Source organism: Lithobates pipiens, unplaced genomic scaffold (genome assembly GCF_037356315.1).
Source record: "Lithobates pipiens isolate NorthernLeopardFrog02 unplaced genomic scaffold, aLitPip1_a1.2 Scaffold_37, whole genome shotgun sequence".
Lineage (NCBI taxonomy): Eukaryota > Metazoa > Chordata > Amphibia > Anura > Ranidae > Lithobates > Lithobates pipiens.
In genome coordinates this window covers 1,080,568-1,101,323 of record NW_027507825.1, presented here as the reverse complement: position 1 = coordinate 1,101,323, position 20,756 = coordinate 1,080,568, and the positions used below count along the sequence as shown (strand labels likewise).

The 20,756-nt window shown below is 48.7% G+C and overlaps 1 protein-coding gene across 3 annotated transcripts in view; it reads right to left on the bottom strand.

The window, feature by feature from the left end:
* BEGAIN (brain enriched guanylate kinase associated) overlaps positions 1 to 17,895 on the bottom strand; it is a 140,316-nt gene extending 122,421 nt beyond the window's left edge. For all 3 annotated transcript variants that reach the window (XM_077466649.1, XM_077466651.1, XM_077466650.1), the window contains exon 1: positions 17,729 to 17,895. In XM_077466649.1, coding sequence (XP_077322775.1) covers positions 17,729 to 17,742 — 14 coding nt within the window. In that variant the 5' untranslated portion in view covers positions 17,743 to 17,895. The remainder of the gene's footprint in view (positions 1 to 17,728) is intronic.
* Positions 17,896 to 20,756: the final 2,861 nt, after the last annotated feature.

Genomic DNA, 20,756 nt, shown 5'->3' with positions numbered 1-20,756 from the left:
GTCCTGTGTTGAGTCCCGGCATTTATCTCATCTCACCATCATTTCTCTCCTTTCTGACCTAATTATCACCCAGACATGATGTGTGACAGCAGGGAGGGGGGTGCTATGATTCTACAGGGTCCCAGAAGGCGCCGGTGTAATTAAAACACAGAAGTGCTATGAAATGTTCCAGCAATGTTCTAATGCCCAAAATGCATGCCGCTGCTACACGGCTCCTGCCACTCATCACTCTGCATCCACCAAATCATTATTTCTGGGCCATTCCGAGGCCTCCTAACTTCATAGAGCCCTGGAGGAGGGGAGGTCTGTGAGCCCCCAAATCACATCGGCCATTTCATGTCTTCTTGTTTTGGCTCCTTGGTCTGGTGCTCTCATTAGACTCTTCATACCAGGTTTATATTGTGTGGCCCCCGATAGGGAGATTTACCCTTTATTGTCCTAATGTCACGGGACTGAAAGAGATGGAGAATCCAAATGAGTTGTCACCAGAACAGGACTAGAGGGGAATGGTGGGTCCCCGCAGCGTGGCCCCCAATGTGGAATGGGGGTCCCCGCGTCTGCCAGCTCTCACAGTATGATCAGGAGCTGGAAAGACGCCCATTAAGTTGGCAAAGTCTATGATGGAACGAAGTCTCTGATCCGGAAGGTTCTCGTCATCTATTATTGAAGAACGCTCTGAATTTTTTATCACTTTTTATGGAGGAGGTGAGGCCTGAGGAATGCCAGGGAGATATTTCCTCCAGACAAGTCCATGAAAAGCCTTCACCCAGCTTTATACAACTTTATACAACATGGAACCCATAGTGGGGGGAGGGGAGACAGGAAGATAGGGCCGGATCGAAGCAAAGCTGAAATCTGGAATATAAAAGCCGCTAATAAACAGAGTTTATCCAAAAAAAAAGGAGGACTAAGTGTTAGATATACTGTATCTTCTCATGTGAGGAACATGCTGAGTATTGTGTCTGTGTCACTCCTCACAGAGATCACAGGAGGAACCGTCAATGGGGCGATGAGTGTGAAGCCTTCCACTGAGAACTACTACTACTACTACTACTACAATTGGGAAGGGGTGGGGGGGATGGGATTTGTAGTTTATTCATTCACAGATAATAGATGATGCAGCTTTGTGGGTGGAGCAATGTAAATTGTGAATAGTGACCGGGGGGGGGGGACTCTGCAATCCTGTATGAGGGGATGAGGGGGTCCCGTCGGGTGCATCTTGGTGCCCCTCTTACACCCTAAATATGTCTTTAACATGTAACATGGTATGAAAGGCGGACTGAGCCTTTACGGACACTGGGAACATTTCCTCTCACTTCCTGTTTATCTCTAGCACAGGAAGTGAGGAGAAATCTCCCCAATGGGACCCAGATCAATAAAAAGACATCCGATGGGTTTTATTCTTCCTTAGTCTCTCCAAAATAAGAAAACGTTGGCTTTAGATACATTCTAACATCCGGCTCTTCCGGCTCTCCTGAACCAAGCAGACTGGCGGAGGGAAGGACAATCCCGCTGTGCCCACATGCTAGTCTGGTGATGGGGGTTTCTTACATGAGCTGTGCTGCTGCAGTGACAGTGGAGGACCTGGCTGTGCTGCCTGGCAGGGGTGCCGGGTTGTGGCTGAACACCGGTACATATACAGGTTCATTTATATATTCCGCGGATATTTGGCAACCATCAGCCTGTTCCTGGCTAGAAGACAATTTTCTCTATTTGTCCAGACAGCAGCATTACAATAAAGCTTCTGATAGGTGTGCTGTAAGCTCCACCCCCTTCCTGGATGATGTCATACTGAACACAGCAGAATCCCGTATAGATTGCAAGTCACATGACTGGCAGCCCACAGGGCTCCGTGTGTGACAGCTGTGATTGGGCCAGCACTGTCACATGGAGCAGGTCACATGCTCCTCTGTACCTGGAAGTACTGGAAGTTTCCTTTATCTCTCAGCACTGAGCACAGCGATGGGGGAAGGGAAGGCAGGGATGTACTGCTGGGAATGGGGGAGGGGAGGGAGGCAAAGAAAACCACAGAACTGCTCCAAAGTACAACTGAACCTTCAGTATAAATCCACCAAATTCATTCCAGGAGCATCAAAACAAAAGCCATTCACTAGAAAGCAGAAAAGCCTGTCCACTGCCAGCAAGCTGCAGAGATGTAGCCGTGGTCACTTGTCTGTATGCAGGGGTCTCTCTGCAGAGGTCTGACATGCCTAAAGCTACAGTCCTCCAATCAGCAGGGAGCAGGAGTTCAGCTGATTAGAGAGCTATATTCTGACTTAGCAGGGGGCATACCAGACCGCTGCAGAGAGACCACTGCTTCCCCGCAAACAGCCAGGGTCCCACTCTGCAGCATGCTGGCAGGGGGCCGGAATTCCTCCTCAGGCTGTGGCTTCTTTCTAAAGAAATATGAATGGTAAGACTTTGCACACCTTTTGTTCTGATGGACCTGGAATGGATGGATGGATGGAAGGAAGGATGGATGGAAGGATGGATGGAAGGATGGATGGAAGGACGGATGGATGGAAGGACGGATGGATGGAAGGATGGATGGATGGAAGGAAGGAAGGATGGATGGATGGAAGGGTGGATGGCAGGAAGGATGGATGGAAGGACGGATGGATGGAAGGATGGATGGAAGGAAGGATGGAAGGGCGGATGGAAGGATGGGTGGATGGATGGAAGAATGGATGGATGGAAGGACAGATGGAAGGATGGATGGGTGGAAGGATGGAAGGATGGATGGATGGAAGGAAGGATGGATGGGTGGAAGGATGGAAGGATGGATGGATGGGTGGAAGGATGGAAGGAAGGATGGATGGAAGGATGGATGGATGGGTGGATGGAAGAATGGATGGATGGGTGGAAGGATGGAAGGAAGGATGGATGGGTGAAAGGATGGATGGAAGGACGGATGGATGGAAGGAAGGATAGATGGACGAATGGAAGGATGGATGGAAGGATGGACAAATGGAAGGATGGATGGACTGATGGAAGGATGGATGGAAGAACGGATGGATGGAAGGATGACCTGGAATGTAGTTATTTGATTTATACCGAACGTTTGGTTGGGCTTTCAACTCATCTCATGAAAGTGAAAAAAGTTGAGTTTCTACAAATCCTTTGGACCTTCTATACATGGCGGCCCAATAACGGAAGATGCGTCAGTCCGCAATGAGACATAAGAAACTGATGTAGAAGAGCCTCACCCACCAATGTGCCCAATGTGCAGGCTGTACATGGACCAGATACCAGCAAAGAGGTTCCCAAACAACCGAGACACCCCAAGATGGAGCCGGCGGCATCAAGCCCAATCTTTCTTCTATTCTTATGCTTCAGACTTCCTAATCACAGCCCTCTAACCTAATTATTACCCACTTATTAAATAAATACAACTTACAGTACTTACCCAAATATTACCCAAATATTACCCAATCATTGCTCATTACCTAATTATTGACTCTTGCCCATTTTGCCTCTAGTCTACTGCTAAAGCCCAAAGAGTTTATAATAAAATATAAATAGATGTGACTTTTCTCCCATACCGGCTCCTCCCGGTTATTCAGATTGTGTGCTCAGATACTGAAGTAGTGTCATGTAGGTCTCCATTGAAGGGGACATGTTGGGGATGATGTAGGTCTGTGTTGAAGGGGCCATGTTGGGGATGATGTAGGTCTCCATTGAAGGGGACATGTTGGAGATAATGTATGTCTATGTTGAAGGGGACATGTTGGGGATGATGTAGGTCTATGTTGAAGGGGACATGTTGGGGATGATGTAGGTCTGTGTTGAAGGGGCCATGTTGTGGATGATGTATGTCTGTGTTGAAGGGGCCATGTTGGGGATGATGTAGGTCTGTGTTGAAGGGGCCATGTTGGAGATCATGTATGTCTATGTTGAAGGGATCATGTTGGGGATGATGTAGGTCTGTGTTGAAGGGGACATGTTGGGGATGATGTAGGTCTGTGTTGAAGGGGACATGTTGGGGATGATGTAGGTCTCTGTTGAAGGAGTCATGGGGATCATGTAGGTCTCCGTTGAAGGGGACATGTTGGGGATGATGTAGGTCTGTGTTGAAGGGGACATGTTGTGGATGATGTAGGTCTGTGTTGAAGAGGACATGTTGGGGATGATGTAGGTCTCCGTTGAAGGGGACATGTTGTGGATGATGTAGGTCTGTGTTGAAGAGGACATGTTGGGGATGATGTAGGTCTCTGTTGAAGGAGTCATGGGGATCATGTAGGTCTCCGTTGAAGAGGACATGTTGGGGATGATGTAGGTCTCCATTGAAGGGGACATGTTGGGGATGATGTAGGTCTGTGTTGAAGGGGACATGTTGGGGATGATGTAGGGCTGTGTTGAAGGGGACATGTTGGGGATGATGTAGGTCTGTGTTGAAGGGGACATGTTGGGGATGATGTAGGTCTGTGTTGAAGAGGACATGTTGGGGATGATGTAGGTCTCCATTGAAGGGGACATGTTGGGGATGATGTAGGTCTGTGTTGAAGGGGACATGTTGGGGATGATGTAGGGCTGTGTTGAAGGGGACATGTTGGGGATGATGTAGGTCTGTGTTGAAGGGGACATGTTGTGGATGATGTAGGTCTGTGTTGAATAGGACATGTTGGGGATGATGTAGGTCTGTGTTGAAGGAGTCATGGGGATCATTTAGGTCTGTGTTGAAGGGGCCATGTTGGGGATGATGTAGGTCTGTGTTGAAGGGACATGTTGGGGATGATGTAGGTCTGTGTTGAAGGGGACATGTTGGGGATGATGTAGGTCTGTGTTGAAGGGGACATGTTGGGGATGATGTAGGTCTGTGATGAAGGGGTCATGTTGGGGATGATGTAGGTCTGTGTTGAAGGGGACATGTTGGGGATGATGTAGGTCTGTGCTGAAGGGGACATGTTCAGGATGATGTAGGTCTGTGTTGAAGGGGACATGTTGGGGATGAGGTAGGTCTCTGTTGAAGGGGACATGCTGGGGATGATGTAGGTCTGTGTTGAAGGGGCCATGTTGGGGATGATGTAGGTCTGTGTTGAAGGGGCCATGTTGGGGATGATGTAGGTCTGTGTTGAAGGGATCATGTTGGGGATGATGTAGGTCTGTGCTGAAGGGGACATGTTGGGGATGATGTAGGTCTGTGTTGAAGGGGACATGTTGGGGATGATGTAGGTCTGTGTTGAATGGGCCATGTTGGGGATGACGTAGGTCTGTGTTGAAGGGGCCATGTTGGGGATGATGTAGGTCTCCATTGAAGGGGACATGTTGGGGATGATGTAGGTCTCCATTGAAGGGGACATGCTGGGGATGATGTAGGTCTGTGTTGAAGGGGTCATGTTGGGGATGAGGTAGGTCTGTGTTGAAGGGGTCATGTTGGGGATGATGTAGGTCTCCGTTGAGTGGGACATGTTGGGGATGATGTAGGTCTGTGTTGAAGGGGCCATGTTGGGGATGATGTAGGTCTGTGCTGAAGGGGTCATGTTGGGGATGATGTAGGTCTGTGCTGAAGGGGTCATGTTGGGGATGATGTAGGTCTGTGTTGAAGGGGACATGTTGGGGATGATGTAGGTCTGTGTTGAAGAGGACATGTTGGGGATGATGTAGGTCTCCATTGAAGGGGACATGTTGGGGATGATGTAGGTCTGTGTTGAAGGGGACATGTTGGGGATGATGTAGGTCTGTGTTGAAGGGGACATGTTGTGGATGATGTAGGTCTGTGTTGAATAGGACATGTTGGGGATGATGTAGGTCTGTGTTGAAGGAGTCATGGGGATCATTTAGGTCTATGTTGAAGGGACATGTTGGGGATGATGTAGGTCTGTGTTGAAGGGGACATGTTGGGGATCATGTAGGTCTCCATTGAAGGGGACATGTTGGGGATGATGTAGGTCTGTGTTGAAGGGGTCATGTTGGGGATGATGTAGGTCTGTGCTGAAGGGGACATGTTGGGGATGATGTAGGTCTGTGTTGAAGGGGACATGTTGGGGATGATGTAGGTCTGTGTTGAAGGGGCCATGTTGGGGATGATGTAGGTCTGTGTTGAAGGGATCATGTTGGGGATGATGTAGGTCAGTGCTGAAGGGGTCATGTTGGGGATGATGTAGGTCTGTGTTGAAGGGGCCATGTTGGCGATGACGTAGGTCTGTGTTGAAGGGGCCATGTTGGGGATGATGTAGGTCTCCATTGAAGGGGACATGTTGGGGATGATGTAGGTCTCCATTGAAGGGGACATGCTGGGGATGATGTAGGTCTGTGTTGAAGGGGTCATGTTGGGGATGAGGTAGGTCTGTGTTGAAGGGGCCATGTTGGGGATGATGTAGGTCTCCATTGAAGGGGACATGTTGGGGATGATGTAGGTCTCCATTGAAGGGGACATGCTGGGGATGATGTAGGTCTGTGTTGAAGGGGTCATGTTGGGGATGAGGTAGGTCTGTGTTGAAGGGGTCATGTTGGGGATGATGTAGGTCTCCGTTGAGTGGGACATGTTGGGGATGATGTAGGTCTGTGTTGAAGGAGGCCATGTTGGGGATGATGTAGGTCTGTGCTGAAGGGGTCATGTTGGGGATGATGTAGGTCTGTGCTGAAGGGGTCATGTTGGGGATGATGTAGGTCTGTGCTGAAGGGGTCATGTTGGGGATGATGTAGGTCTGTGTTGAAGGGTCCATGTTGGGGATGATGTAGGTCTGTGCTGAAGGGGACATGTTGGGGATGATGTAGATCTCCGGTGAAGGGGCCATGTTGGGGATGATGTAGGTCTGTGTTGAAGGGGCCATGTTGGGGATGATGTAGGTCTGTGCTGAAGGGGACATGTTGGGGATGATGTAGATCTCCGGTGAAGGGGCCATGTTGGGGATGATGTAGGTCTGTGTTGAAGGGGCCATGTTGGGGATGAGGTAGGTCTGTGTTGAAGGGGACATGTTGGGGATGATGTAGGTCTGTGCTGAAGGGGACATGTTGGGGATGATGTAGGTCTCCGTTGAAGGGGACATGCTGGGGATGATGTAGGTCTGTGTTGAAGGGGCCATGTTGGGGATGATGTAGGTCCTTGTTGAAGGGATCATGTTGGGGATGATGTAGGTCAGTGTTAAAGGGGTCATGTTGGGGATGATGTAGGTCTGTGCTGAAGGGGACATGTTGGGGATGATGTAGATCTCCGGTGAAGGGGCCATGTTGGGGATGATGTAGGTCTGTGTTGAAGGGGCCATGTTGGGGATGACGTAGGTCTGTGTTGAAGGGGTCATGTTGGGGATGATGTAGGTCTGTGTTGAAGGGGTCATGTTGGGGATGATGTAGGTCTGTGTTGAAGGGGCCATGTTGGAGATCATGTATGTCTATGTTGAAGGGGACATGTTGGGGATGATGTAGGTCTGTGTTGAAGGGGCCATGTTTGGGATGATGTAGGTCTGTGTTGAAGGGATCATGTTGGGGATGATGTAGGTCTGTGTTGAAGGGGACATGTTGGGGATGATGTAGGTCTGTGTTGAAGGGATCATGTTGGGGATGATGTAGGTCTGTGTTGAAGGGGCTTAGTTGGGGATGATGTAGGTCTGTGTTGAAGGGGCCATGTTGGAGATGATGTAGGTCTGTGTTGAAGGGGCCATGTTGGGGATGAGGTAGGTCTGTGTTGAAGGGGACATGTTGGGGATGATGTAGGTCTGTGTTGAAGGGGCCATGTTGGAGATGATGTAGGTCTGTGTTGAAGGGGACATGTTGGGGATGATGTAGGTCTGTGTTGAAGGGGCCATGTTGGGGATGATGTAGGTCTGTGTTGAAGGGGCTATGTTGTGGATGATGTAGGTCTGTGTTGAAGGGGCCATGTTGGAGATCATGTATGTCTATGTTGAAGGGGACATGTTGGGGATGATGTAGGTCTGTGTTGAAGGGGCCATGTTTGGGATGATGTAGGTCTGTGTTGAAGGGATCATGTTGGGGATGATGTAGGTCTGTGTTGAAGGGGTCATGTTGGGGATGATGTAGGTCTGTGTTGAAGGGGACATGTTGGGGATGATGTAGGTCTGTGTTGAAGGGGACATGCTGGGGATGATGTAGGTCTCTGTTGAAGGGGACATGCTGGGGATGATGTAGGTCTCTGTTGAAGGGTCCATGTTGGGGATGGTGTAGGTCTGTGTTGAAGGGGCCATGTTGGGGATGATGTAGGTCTGTGTTGAAGGGGTCATGTTGGGGATGAGGTAGGTCTGTGTTGAAGGGGCCATGTTGGGGATGATGTAGGTCTCCGTTGAAAGGGACATGTTGGGGATGATGCAGGTCTGTGTTGAAGGGGCCATGTTGTGGATGATGTAGGTCTGTGTTGAAGGGGCCATGTTGGGGATGATGTAGGTCTGTGTTGAAGGGGACATGTTGGGGATGAGGTAGGTCTGTGTTGAAGGGGCCATGTTGTGGATGATGTAGGTCTGTGTTGAAGGGGCCATGTTGGGGATGATGTAGGTCTGTGTTGAAGGGGACATGTTGGGGATGATGTAGGTCTCTGTTGAAGGGGACATGTTGGGGATGATGTAGGTCTGTGTTGAAGGGGACATGTTGGGGATGATGTAGGTCTCCATTGAAGGGGACATGTTGGGGATGATGTAGGTCTCCGTTGAAGGGGAGATGTTGGGGATGATGTAGGTCTGTGTTGAAGGGGACATGTTGGGGATGATGTAGGTCTCCGGTGAAGGGGCCATGTTGGGGATGATGTAGGTCTGTGTTGAAGGAGACATGTTGGGGATGATGTAGGTCTCCGTTGAAGGGGACATGTTGGGGATGATGTAGGTCTCCGTTGAAGGGGACATCTTGGGGATGATGTAGATCTGTGTTGAAGGGGTCATGTTGGGGATGAGGTAGGTCTCCGTTGAAAGGATCATGTTGGGGATGATGTAGGTCTGTGTTGAAGGGGCCATGTTGGGGATGATGTAGGTCTCCGTTGAATGGGACATGTTGGGGATGATGTAGATCTGTGTTGAAGGGGTCATGTTTGGGATCATGTAGCTCTGTGTTGAAGGGGCCATGTTGGGGATGATGTAGGTCTGTGTTGAAGGGGCCATGTTGGGGATGATGTAGGTCTGTGTTGAAGGGGACATGCTGGGGATGATGTAGGTCTCCGTTGAAGGGGACATATTGGGGATGATGTAGGTCTGTGTTGAAGGGGTCATGTTGGGAATCATGTAGGTCTGTGTTGAAGGGGACGTGTTGGGGATGATGTAGGTCTGTGTTGAAGGGGACATGTTGGGGATGATGTAGGTCTGTGTTGAAGGGGACATGCTGGGGATGATGTAGGTCTCCGTTGAAGGGGACATATTGGGGATGATGTAGGTCTGTGTTGAAGGGGACATGTTGGGGAGGATGTAGGTCTGTGTTGAAGGGGACATGTTGGGGATGATGTAGGTCTCCGTTGAAGGGGCCATATTGGGGATGATGTAGGTCTGTGTTGAAGGGGTCATGTTGGGGATGAGGTAGGTCTGTGTTGAAGAGGCCATGCTGGTTATGTAGGTCTGTGTTGAAGGGGACATGTTGGGGATGATGTAGGTCTGTGTTGAAGGGGACTTGCTGGGGATGATATAGGTCTCCGTTGAAGGGGACATGTTGTGGATGATGTAGGTCTCCGTTGAAGGGGACATGCTGGGGATGATGTAGGTCTGTGTTGAAGGGGCCATGTTGGGGATGATGTAGGTCCGTGTTGAAGGGATCATGTTGGGGATGATGTAGGTCCGTGTTGAAGGGGACATGTTGGGGATGATGTAGGTCTCCGTTGAAGGGGTCATGTTGGAGATAATGTATGTCTATGTTGAAGGGGACATGTTGGGGATGATGTAGGTCTGTGTTGAAGGGGTCATGTTGGGGATGATGTAGATCTGTGTTGAAGGGGCCATGTTGGGGATGACGTAGGTCTGTGTTGAAGGGGTCATGTTGGGGATGATGTAGGTCTCCGTTGAGTGGGACATGTTGGGGATGATGTAGATCTGTGTTGAAGGGGCCATGTTGGGGATGATGTAGGTCTCCATTGAAGGGGACATGTGGGGGATGATGTAGGTCTCCGTTGAAGGGGTCATGTTGGGGATGATGTAGGTCTGTGTTGAAGGGGCCATGTTGGGGATGAGGTAGGTCTGTGTTGAAGGGGACATGTTGTGGATGATGTAGGTCTGTGTTGAAGGGGCCATGTTGGGGATGATGTAGGTCTGTGTTGAAGGGGACATGTTGGGGATGATGTAGGTCTGTGTTGAAGGGGACATGTTGGGGATGATGTAGGTCTGTGTTGAAGGGGCCATGTTGGGGATGATGTAGGTCTGTGTTAAAGGGGACATGTTGGGGATGATGTAGGTCTGTGTTGAAGGGATCATGTTGGGGATGATGTAGGTCTGTGTTGAAGGGGACATGTTGGGGATGATGTAGGTCTGTGTTGAAGGGGACATGTTGGGGATGATGTAGGTCTCTGTTGAAGGGGCCATGTTGGGGATGATGTAGGTCTGTGTTGAAGGGATCATGTTGGGGATGATGTAGGTCTGTGTTGAAGGGGTCATGTTGGGGATGATGTAGGTCTGTGTTGAAGGGGACATGTTGGGGATAATGTAGGTCTGTGTTGAAGGGGACATGTTGGGGATGATGTAGGTCTCTGTTGAAGGGGACATGCTGGAGATGATGTAGGTCTCTGTTGAAGGGGACATGTTGGGGATGATGTAGGTCTGTGTTGAAGGGGCCATGTTGGGGATGATGTAGGTCTGTGTTGAAGGGGTCATGTTGGGGATGAGGTAGGTCTGTGTTGAAGGGGACATGTTGGGGATGAGGTAGGTCTGTGTTGAAGGGGACATGTTGGGGATGAGGTAGGTCTGTGTTGAAGGGGACATGTTGGGGATGATGTAGGTCTGTGTTGAAGGGGACATGTTGGGGATGACGTAGGTCTGTGTTGAAGGGGACATGTTGGGGATGATGTAGGTCTGTGTCGAAGGGGACATGTTGGGGATGAGGTAGGTCTCCGTTGAAGGGAACATGTTGGGGATGAGGTAGGTCTCCGTTGAAGGGGACATGTTGGGGATGAGGTAGGTCTGTGTTGAAGGGAACATGTTGGGGATGAGTTAGGTCTCCGTTGAAGGGGACATGCTGGGGATGAGGTAGGTCTGTGTTGAAGGGGACATGTTGGGGATGATGTAGGTCTGTGTTGAAGGGGACATGTTGGGGATGAGGTAGGTCTGTGTTGAAGGGGACATGTTGGGGATGATGTAGGTCTCCGTTGAAGGGGACATGTTGGGGATGATGTAGGTCTGTGTTGAAGGGGACATGTTGGGGATGATGTAGGTCTCCGTTGAAGGGGACATGTTGGGGATGATGTAGGTCTCCGTTGAAGGGGACATGTTGTGGATGAGGTAGGTCTGTGTTGAAGGGGACATGTTGGGGATGAGGTAGGTCTGTGTTGAAGGGGACATGTTGGGGATGATGTAGGTCTGTGTTGAAGGGGACATGTTGGGGATGAGGTAGGTCTGTGTTGAAGGGGCCATGTTGGGGATGATGTAGGTCTGTGTCGAAGGGGACATGTTGGGGATATTGTAGGTCTCCGTTGAAGGGGACATGCTGGGGATGAGGTAGGTCTGTGTTGAAGGGGACATGTTGGGGATGAGGTAGGTCTGTGTTGAAGGGGCCATGTTGGGGATGATGTAGGTCTGTGTTGAAGGGGCCATGTTGGGGATGATGTAGGTCTGTGTCGAAGGGGACATGTTGGGGATGAGGTAGGTCTGTGTTGAAGGGGACATGTTGGGGATGAGGTAGGTCTGTGTTGAAGGGGCCATGTTGGGGATGATGTAGGTCTTCGTTGAAGGGGACATGTTGGGGATGAGGTAGGTCTCCATTGAAGGGGACATGTTGGGGATGAGGTAGGTCTGTGTCGAAGGGGACATGTTGGGGATGATGTAGGTCTGTGTCGAAGGGGACATGTTGGGGATGATGTAGGTCTCCGTTGAAGGGGACATGTTGGGGATGATGTAGGTCTGTGTTGAAGAGGACATGTTGGGGATGATGTAGGTCTGTGTTGAAGGGGACATGTTGGGGATGATGTAGGTCTGTGTTGAAGGGAACATGTTGGGGATGATGTAGGTCTGTGTTGAAGGGGTCATGTTGGGGATGATGTAGGTCTGTGTTGAAGGGGCCATGTTGGGGATGATGTAGGTCTGTGTCGAAGGGGACATGTTGGGGATGATGTAGATCTGTGTTGAAGGGGACATGTTGGGGATGATGTAGGTCTGTGTTGAAGGGGCCATGTTGGGGATGATGTAGGTCTGTGTTGAAGGGGACATGTTGGGGATGATGTAGGTCTCCGTTGAAGGGGACATGTTGGGGATGATGTAGGTCTCTGTTGAAGGGGACATGTTGGGGATGATGTAGGTCTCCGTTGAAGGGGACATGTTGGGGATGATGTAGGTCTCCGTTGAAGGGGACATGTTGGGGATGATGTAGGTCTCCGTTGAAGGGGACATGTTGGGGATGAGGTAGGTCTGTGTTGAAGGGGACATGTTGGGGATGAGGTAGGTCTGTGTTGAAGGGGACATGTTGGGGATGATGTAGGTCTGTGTTGAAGGGGACATGTTGGGGATGATGTAGGTCTGTGTTGAAGGGGACATGTTGGGGATGATGTAGGTCTGTGTCGAAGGGGACATGTTGGGGATGATGTAGGTCTGTGTTGAAGGGGACATGTTGGGGATGATGTAGGTCTGTGTTGAAGGGGCCATGTTGGGGATGATGTAGGTCTGTGTTGAAGGGGACATGTTGGGGATGATGTAGGTCTCCGTTGAAGGGGACATGTTGGGGATGATGTAGGTCTCTGTTGAAGGGGACATGTTGGGGATGATGTAGGTCTCCGTTGAAGGGGACATGTTGGGGATGATGTAGGTCTCCGTTGAAGGGGACATGTTGGGGATGATGTAGGTCTCCGTTGAAGGGGACATGTTGGGGATGAGGTAGGTCTGTGTTGAAGGGGCCATGTTGGGGATGATGTAGGTCTGTATTGAAGGGGCCATGTTGGGGATGATGTAGGTCTGTGTTGAAGGGGACATGTTGGGGATGATGTAGGTCTGTGTTGAAGGGGTCATGTTGGGGATGATGTAGGTCTGTGTTGAAGGGGACATGTTGGGGATGATGTAGGTCTGTGTTGAAGGGGACATGTTGGGGATGATGTAGGTCTGTGTCGAAGGGGACATGTTGGGGATGAGGTAGGTCTGTGTTGAAGGGGACATGTTGGGGATGATGTAGGTCTGTGTTGAAGGGGACATGTTGGGGATGATGTAGGTCTGTGTCGAAGGGGACATGTTGGGGATGAGGTAGGTCTGTGTCGAAGGGGACATGTTGGGGATGAGGTAGGTCTGTGTTGAAGGGGACATGTTGGGGATGAGGTAGGTCTCCGTTGAAGGGGACATGTTGGGGGTGAGGTAGGTCTCCATTGAAGGGGACATGTTGGGGATGATGTAGGTCTGTGTTGAAGGGGACATGTTGGGGATGATGTAGGTCTGTGTTGAAGGGGACATGTTGGGGATGATGTAGGTCTGTGTTGAAGGGGCCATGTTGGGGATGATGTAGGTCTGTGTTGAAGGGGACATGTTGGGGATGATGTAGGTCTCCGTTGAAGGGGACATGTTGGGGATGATGTAGGTCTCTGTTGAAGGGGACATGTTGGGGATGATGTAGGTCTCCGTTGAAGGGGACATGTTGGGGATGATGTAGGTCTCCGTTGAAGGGGACATGTTGGGGATGATGTAGGTCTCCGTTGAAGGGGACATGTTGGGGATGAGGTAGGTCTGTGTTGAAGGGGCCATGTTGGGGATGATGTAGGTCTGTATTGAAGGGGCCATGTTGGGGATGATGTAGGTCTGTGTTGAAGGGGACATGTTGGGGATGATGTAGGTCTGTGTTGAAGGGGTCATGTTGGGGATGATGTAGGTCTTTGTTGAAGGGGACATGTTGGGGATGATGTAGGTCTGTGTTGAAGGGGACATGTTGGGGATGATGTAGGTCTGTGTCGAAGGGGACATGTTGGGGATGAGGTAGGTCTGTGTTGAAGGGGACATGTTGGGGATGATGTAGGTCTGTGTTGAAGGGGACATGTTGGGGATGATGTAGGTCTGTGTCGAAGGGGACATGTTGGGGATGAGGTAGGTCTGTGTCGAAGGGGACATGTTGGGGATGAGGTAGGTCTGTGTTGAAGGGGACATGTTGGGGATGATGTAGGTCTCCGTTGAAGGGGACATGTTGGGGATGATGTAGGTCTCCGTTGAAGGGGACATGTTGGGGATGATGTAGGTCTCCGTTGAAGGGGACATGTTGGGGATGAGGTAGGTCTGTGTTGAAGGGGCCATGTTGGGGATGATGTAGGTCTGTATTGAAGGGGCCATGTTGGGGATGATGTAGGTCTGTGTTGAAGGGGACATGTTGGGGATGATGTAGGTCTGTGTTGAAGGGGTCATGTTGGGGATGATGTAGGTCTGTGTTGAAGGGGACATGTTGGGGATGATGTAGGTCTGTGTTGAAGGGGACATGTTGGGGATGATGTAGGTCTGTGTCGAAGGGGACATGTTGGGGATGAGGTAGGTCTGTGTTGAAGGGGACATGTTGGGGATGATGTAGGTCTGTGTTGAAGGGGACATGTTGGGGATGATGTAGGTCTGTGTCGAAGGGGACATGTTGGGGATGAGGTAGGTCTGTGTCGAAGGGGACATGTTGGGGATGAGGTAGGTCTGTGTTGAAGGGGACATGTTGGGGATGAGGTAGGTCTCCGTTGAAGGGGACATGTTGGGGGTGAGGTAGGTCTCCATTGAAGGGGACATGTTGGGGATGATGTAGGTCTGTGTTGAAGGGGACATGTTGGGGATGAGGTAGGTCTGTGTTGAAGGGGACATGTTGGGGATGAGGTAGGTCTCCGTTGAAGGGGACATGTTGGGGGTGAGGTAGGTCTCCATTGAAGGGGACATGTTGGGGATGATGTAGGTCTGTGTTGAAGGGGACATGTTGGGGATGAGGTAGGTCTGTGTTGAAGGGGACATGTTGGGGATGAGGTAGGTCTCCGTTGAAGGGGACATGTTGGGGGTGAGGTAGGTCTCCATTGAAGGGGACATGTTGGGGATGATGTAGGTCTGTGTTGAAGGGGACATGTTGGGGATGAGGTAGGTCTGTGTTGAAGGGGCCATGTTGTGGATGAGGTAGGTCTGTGTTGAAGGGGACATGTTGGGGATGATGTAGGTCTCCGTTGAAGGGGACATGTTGGGGATGATGTAGGTCTGTGTTGAAGGGGACATGTTGGGGATGATGTAGGTCTGTGTCGAAGGGGACATGTTGGGGATGAGGTAGGTCTCCGTTGAAGGGGACATGTTGGGGATGATGTAGGTCTGTGTTGAAGGGGACATGTTGGGGATGATGTAGGTCTGTGTCGAAGGGGACATGTTGGGGATGAGGTAGGTCTCCGTTGAAGGGGACATGTTGGGGATGATGTAGGTCTGTGTTGAAGGGGACATGTTGGGTATGAGGTAGGTCTGTGTTGAAGGGGACATGTTGGGGATGATGTAGGTCTGTGTTGAAGGGGACATGTTGGGGATGATGTAGGTCTGTGTTGAAGGGGACATGTTGGGGATGATGTAGGTCTGTGTTGAAGGGGACATGTTGGGGATGAGGTAGGTCTGTGTTGAAGGGGACATGTTGGGGATGATGTAGGTCTGTGTCGAAGGGGACATGTTGGGGATGATGTAGGTCTCCGTTGAAGGGGACATGTTGGGGATGAGGTAGGTCTCCGTTGAAGGTGCGCCATGTGACAGTTGGACTCAGGGATAAAGGGGTGCCCTGACCTTATTCTTTGGTCACTGAGTGTCCTGGGAAAACGAAGGAGTAGAATTCGATGGGACAGTCCGTGGTGCTCACCCGTTCCGGCGTGGCCTCGTCTTTATATCTATGAGGTCACAGACAGTTCCTGGATTTTTTCTTTCTTATACTGGAGAGTGACAGTTCGGTGATGACTCTGAAATCCTGGGGGGGATTTTATATAAGGGGGGCGGTTAGAACATTATTTGCCCTGGTCCTGGTGGGAAATTCCTTCCTTGCCCCCCTCCCCCCCCCCCCCGGCTGTCATTGGGTGGGCACTTTGTTTGGTTACAATGGGAACATTTGTTTCTTAAATAGTCAAATATAAAGACATTTGGAAAGATAATACAGAGTCACCGACATGGGGGCTCAACCTGCGGCCCGCCAGCTCTTGGGGAACTACAAGTCCCATGAGGCATTGCAAAGCTGACAGTTACAAGCACCACTCCCAAAGGTAGAGGAATGATGGGACTTGTAGTTCCACAACAGCTGGAGGGCCGTAGATTGAGCAGTAGATTGTCTAAGCACCTGAACCTCTCTTGATACAATCCTCCTTCCTTACAATCCTCATCACAGCAGCACTCAGACTGGGAGAGGGAGGGGCAGCAGTAGCAGCCAATCAGGTTCTTCTACACTGTACATCAAACACAAGGTGCTTCCTGCGATGTGGTGTGCTGCTCCCCAGCTGTCCAATCAAAATCTAGAGGTGTGTCCTGGACCAGGCTGTATCCCTGAACTCCAGTGTCCGGAGTTCCGCTTTAAGTGATTGATAAGACATCAGAAGAATTGAAGATACTGAGCCTGAGATGAGAGGAAGGTTTCCAGGCTATCACTCACCAAGAAGGGGTCAGACCTGCAGCAGCTCAATAATTATCTAAAGCCCATTATAACATTTATTAGAACACCCCAATAAATTCAGGGGGCGTCCCGCAGTGCCCATTGTTCCTGGCTACACTCCGCTTTGGGAGTTTTTCCTACAGAATACAATTCCTCTGATTTTACACAGCTGGTTACTCAGCAATGACGGCAGTCCGATAAGGAGAAACTATTTCTGTTTTGTTCCTTCGCTGTGACCCGCCTCGGCATTGGACACAATTGCTTCCTTATTCAGTAAAGTAATGCCAAGAGCACCGCCAACGTACCGGGAACAACGTAACCAAGAGCAGCGACAAAGTGCAGAAACCCCTAGCAACCGGCCACCATTCAGCCAACTGATCTGAAACGTGATTGGTCGCCATGGGGTTGCGCACTTTGCATACCGCTGTGAACTGCATTGTGAGGACTCCCGGGGTCACCGGCCCCTGCGCCCTGCACCGCGAGGAGGCGGATTTATACCGAGACAACCATGTGAGATGATTAGCAGCACAAGCGAGCTGGCGTCTCCACGGGCAACGCTATGATGACAACCCGGCACAAACACCAAGCCACACATGTACAGAAAACACGCCACACAAAGCAAAGCACGCCATTGGACGCAGCCAACCTCAAACATCGGCTGCACTGAACCCATTCAATAAAGCAGAGAGCGAATCTGCAAAGAGCCGTCACCCACGGCAACCAATGAGAAGGCTCAACCGCTCGCCGTATCCCGTGGCAACCACTTTGCAGATTGGTGCTCTGATTATCACAATGAAAAAAAACATTCCTCCTGAAATTGCAGGAAATGAATTGAGTTGGACACTTGGCTGCCTATTGTCCTGGCCATGAATCCCCCCCCCCCCCCCCCCGATAATCGGCTCCCTCCCGGGGACTCCCCCCCCAGATAATCAGCCCCCTCCCGGGGACTCCCCCCCAGATAATCAGCCCCCTCCCAGGGACTCCCCCCCCTGGAATAATCAGCCCCCTCTCCGGGGACTCCCAGGGAACGCTCGGCTGGGTCAGAAAATGGAAATAAAATGGCACTTACCTGATTTTCTCCATGTCGGTGACGGAGGCCTAGAAGAAAGCAGAGAGGAGGATCATATGAATGATGGCGAGAAGCTTCACTCCGCACATTTATGCATCGCTCCAGCCCTACTGACGATCCCCGATGATTCTTTCCTTTTTTTTTTTTTTCTGTAGAGCTGCGAACACAATCACATCCGCATCAGCAGAGAGCAACGCTGTGCCGCTCAACTCAGGAGTGCCGCCGCCGCCGCCGCCACACTGCACAACCCATCTATACCCCAGAGCCAAGAGCAGGCGAATGACTCAGTTGTAGAGCAAAGACGGAATATAGAAAAAAAAAAAAGGAGAGAGAGAGCGAGTAACAGGTTCTGCGCTCGTCCATTCCTCCAGCTAAACTTCATACGGATTGATACTTATCCATGCATATCCATAGATAGCTATACGTATTAATTTCTTATCCATACATATTGATTACATAGCCATACGTATGAATACATATCCATACATATCCATAGATAGCTATACGTATCAATACATATCCATACATATCCATAGATAGCTATACGTATCAATACATATCCATACATATTGATTACATATCCATAGATAGCCATACGTATTGATTACATATCCATAGATATCGATAGATATCCATACATATCAATAAATAAGGATACACTTTTTTACCTATTGCTATATATTTATACATAATGATATATATTGAAAATGTAAACAAGGATTGCTGCACTTTCTAATGTATATAACAATAATAATATAATAATAATAATAATAATAATAACAATAATAATAACAATAATAATAATAATAATAATAATAATTAGTGCAGAAATTCTTATTTGAATTTTCTATATATGACCAGTGGGACGGTCTGATTGTTTTTGCACTTTATCTGGAACCGTTGGGCTGCTCATCTATCTATACATATTGACACATATTTATACATATCAATACCTATTGATACATATCTATACATATTGATACCTATTGATACATATTTAAACATATTGATATCTATTGATACATATCTATGTATATTAATACCTATTGATACATGTTGATACATATTTATACATATTGATACCTATTGATACATGTTGATACATATTTATACATAGCGATACATATTGGGGTTGATTTACTAACGGAAAATACACTGGGCACTTTGCAAAGTTGCAGTTGCTCCAGATCTTGGTAAATGGAGGAGGAGCTTCACTTTGCAAAGAATAGCCAATCACACACAAGGGGGGGGGGGCAAAAAAACGCATTTTTGCTTTCACATGATTGGATGATGGAAGTCAGCACAGCTCTCCCTCATTTACTAAGCTCCGGAGGAAATGCACTTTGCAAAGTGCTCAGTCTATTTGCCTTTAGTAAATCCACCCCACTGATACATGTTCACACATATTGATACATAAATATTGATATATATTGATACATATTCATATATATCGACACATAGATATTGATATATATATATTGATCTATATTGATACTAGACATGTGCATTCGTTTTCATTCGAATTTCAGGTATTTTTGTTATTGTTTTAACAAACGATAACAAAGGTGCAGAATCCGAAAACGGAAAGATCCGACATAAACAAATGCTTTATCTTTGTTTTTGTTGTGACAAAAGTTGGATATAGAGAGGAGATTCCACATGACGCTGATCAATAACGATCGGTGTCCATCGGACCTGAGCTCGAATGTGCCCAACCTTATCTCTATTAGTCCAGGATTATTCTACAAAGAGAGAAAAGATTCCACATGAAGATTCCATGAAGCAGACGCCGTGAGCGGACATTTATGGGGAAAAGCTCCGCCCACAGGCTATAGAAGAATTCTAATGTTGGGTGACTGATTAATAAATATAATTATTACTAATGTCATCCAACATTAGAATTCTACTATAGCTTGTAGGCGGAACATTCGCCCGGAAATGGACGATCGCCGCGTCCTACAGTTCAGCCGCTCCATCGAATCTTCTTAGAACTTTCCACAGACACCATAAACCTTCAGTGATCGATTCCACCTTCATTATTCCCGATTTTCGGACGAATGTATCTTTTAACTAAACAAACTAAATATAAACAAATTTCGGAAGTAACTAAATAAATGTATTTTTTGGATGAAAACAAAATTCTGAAACAAAATATTTCAGTGTGTGCATGTCTAATTGATACATATTGATATATATTGATACATAATGATACATATTGATCTATATTGATACATATTGATCTATATTGATACATATTGATACATATTGATATATATTTATCTATATTGATCTATATTGATCTATATTGATCTATATTGGTACATATTGATCTATATTGGTACATATTGATCTATATTGGTACATATTTATATATATTGATACATAGCGTTTCCTTTTATTGAAGTTGATACAAACCAACCGCCAAAATCTCACACAACCTTCAGCACGATCCTGATATTCCAGAGATCTCTTATTTCAGGGCGGTCCCCCGGGGGGGCCCCTCTAGGAAGGTTTTGGCACTTCCTGTTATACGGTGACAACGCTCCGTCCCTTTCCTCCACTTACATAGTCAGGTTGAAGAAAAGACACAACCAGCCGTGCTTCTGTGTTGTCACCTCATCACATGGACTTCCAGAGGGGACTACAGGCAGCCGTTCTAGCACACACCACACAGAGATGGTCCACCGGAGTCACCATCAGGAAACCCGCCCTGAGAAATGCCCTGCAGCCATCACTGGAGTGTATATAGGTAAGAAGTGGCTGCAAAGAGGATGCAGGAGATCAGCAGCGCTGAGATGCGACGATGGATTAAAAAAAAAAAGATGAAATGAAATACTACCTAAGATAAATTATAAATAGTAATTGTTAATGACGAACCCTCACCCTCTGATTGGCTGTGCTGATATGAACCGCACTTAACGTCACGCTTTAAAATTGCGCACAATCGTGGAATGGCAACAAACTAACATTAACCATTTGCACTACGGCACTTCTCTGGCCAACCATGTCAAAGTTCATCCATTAAACC